This window comes from Silene latifolia, chromosome 1 (assembly GCF_048544455.1).
Source record: "Silene latifolia isolate original U9 population chromosome 1, ASM4854445v1, whole genome shotgun sequence".
NCBI lineage: Eukaryota > Viridiplantae > Streptophyta > Magnoliopsida > Caryophyllales > Caryophyllaceae > Silene > Silene latifolia.
In genome coordinates, this window is record NC_133526.1 from 141,049,733 (window position 1) to 141,052,147 (window position 2,415).

The 2,415-nt window shown below is 39.6% G+C and overlaps 1 protein-coding gene across 1 annotated transcript; it reads left to right on the forward strand.

The window, feature by feature from the left end:
- The first annotated feature begins 1,372 nt into the window (after positions 1–1,372).
- Positions 1,373–2,102, forward strand: LOC141657021 (uncharacterized). The gene is made up of 2 exons (XM_074464133.1): positions 1,373–1,640; positions 1,822–2,102. Exons 1-2 carry the CDS (start codon positions 1,373–1,375, stop codon positions 2,100–2,102), a joined length of 549 nt encoding a protein of 182 aa, XP_074320234.1.
- The last annotated feature ends 313 nt before the right edge of the window (positions 2,103–2,415 follow it).

The window sequence follows — 2,415 nt, forward strand, 5'->3', positions numbered from 1 at the left end:
AGAAAGTTGTGACTGTAACTGTAACTGTTCCAGTGAGACCAGTATGTTAGAACCAAACTAAACCTACACAGGTGGATGGGAGATCTTCTGTAGGATTCCACACACCAATAAAGAGGCTGGTTAAGATGAATAGTCATGAGGTGGTAAAGGATGGCTACAGCAATGAAGCATTTGGAGCATACTCTTACAAGGAGGTAGCTGCTTCTCTACCTAAAAAGAGTAATAGTGAAATTGGTAATGCAGCAAACCCTATTTTATCTAATGGATAGGATAGGATTTTGGAACATTAGAGGGATGAATAGAGTAGGAAAGCAAAGAGAAATAAATTATTTTTTGCAGAATAATAGTATAGGCTTATTTGGGTTACTTGAAACAAAAATAAAGAATAAGGCTTTTAACAAGGCTGCTAATAGTTTCTCTAATTGGTGCATCATAACAAATAATGGTTATCATTCTGGTGGACACATTTGGGTGCTTTGGAAGCCCAATCTTTTTAGAGTACATGTGTTGGAGTACAATGCTCAGTATGTTCACATGGAAGTTGAATCTCTGGTGGATAGGAGGAATTGTTGGTTAACTATGGTTTATGCCTTCAATGGTATTCATGATAGAGATCCTCTGTGGGATAATTTGCGAAGGCTTGATAGTCTTGTATCTGGACCATGGGCAATTGCAAGAGGTTTCAATTGTGTTCTGTCAGCTTCAGAGAGAGTGGGTGGGAATACTCCCTCTGGTGAGATGGAACCTTTTAGAAGGTGTGTAGTAGACTATGGAGTGGTGGATATTGCTGCAGTGGGGGGTTTGTATACTTGGAATAATAAGTATAAACCTGAGAAAAGAATATACAGCATGATTGATAGATTTTTAGTTAATAAAAAATGGTGTGACAGCTTTATTGATCTATATGCACACTTCATGCCGGAGGGACTTTTTTATCATACACCCTATATACTAAAGAGCACAAATCAAGGTCAAGGCAAGAAATGTTTTAAGTACTACAATATGTGGGGTGGGTCAAAGAAGTTTATACCCCTTGTGAGAGAGCATTGGGATATTGGTTTAACTGGTACCCCCTTGTTCAGTCTGGTTAAAAACCGGAAGAATCTGAAACCTATGCTAAAGAGCTTGAACAAGGAGGGTTATAGTGACATTGAGAATGCAGCAAATATATTGCAGAAACAGGTGGAGGGAATGCAAGAAGTAATTAACAAAGACCTTACTAATCTGCAGGTCATTACTGATGAGTATGAAGCTACATGAGTTAACCAAAGCTAAGGAAAGCTTCCTCTCTCAGAAAGCTAAACACCAGTGGATTAAGGACGGGGATGCTAACAGTTCATATTTTCATGGCATGCTGAAGAGGAGGAGGAATATGAACAAGGTTGTTATGGTAGAGGACATGAATGACAAGTTGTGTGATACCCAAGAGCAAGTCCAGGAACCTTTTATTAAGTACTATCAATTTTTGCTAGATTCAAGTCAGGATACAAAGAAGATTCATAGGAGAATTATTGATCAAGGTCCCACCTGCAATGCTGAACACTGGACTAGCCTGATGAAACCAGTAACAGGAGAGAAAATAAAGGAGGCATTGTTTAGCATTCCTGATATTAAGTCTCCTGGACCAGATGGCTACACTAGTAAGTTTTTTTAAAGATGCTTGGGGAGAGATAGGAGGGGATGTTGTAAGGGCAGTTCAGGATTTTTTCCAACACAGGTAACTCCTCAAACAAATCAATTTTACTAATCTTACTCTCATTCCTAAGTGGGACAGGCCAAAGAGTGTGCTCCAATTTCGACCTATTGCTTGTTGTAATGTAGTGTATAAGGTCATATCAAAGCTCTTATGTGCTAGGCTTGCTGAAGTGTTGCCACGTATAGCAGGACAGAATAAAGGAGCTTTCATACAACAAAGAAGCATTCAGGAAAACATCCTCATTTGCCAGGACTTGATTAGACTTTATGAAAGACCTCATGTTTCCCCAAGGTGTATGTTTAAGATTGATTTGCAGAAGGCCTATGATACAGTGGAGTGGTCATTTGTACGGCATCTATTGGAGGAGCTCAATTTTCCACCTGAATTCAAGACTATGCTGATGTAATGCATTACCACTACCACTTTTTCCCTATCAGTTAATGGTGAGATGTTTGGGTATTTTCAGGGCAAGAGGGGCTTAAGGCAGGGGGACCCTTTATCCCCTCTGATCTTTACCTTATATATGGAATATCTGACTCATACCCTGCAATATGCTACTTCCAAGTATGACTTCAAGTACCATCCCCTATGCAAGAAACAGAGGTTAACAAGTTTAATGTTTGCTGATGATGTCCTCCTGTTTAGTAAAGGGGATGCTACCTCAATGATGCTCTTGTTACAGTCTTTTGCCACCTTCTCTAAAGCTACTGGGCTGAAAG

What these genes read in the sequence shown, in the direction of transcription:
- LOC141657021 (XM_074464133.1), top strand. Translation starts at nt 1,373, where the DNA reads ATGAACAAGGTTGTTATGGTAGAGGACATGAATGACAAGTTGTGTGAT. An exon ending in TGGACCAGATGGCTACACTA is followed by an intron (nt 1,641 to 1,821) that starts GTAAGTTTTTTT and finishes GTTGTAATGTAG; the next exon opens with TGTATAAGGTCATATCAAAG.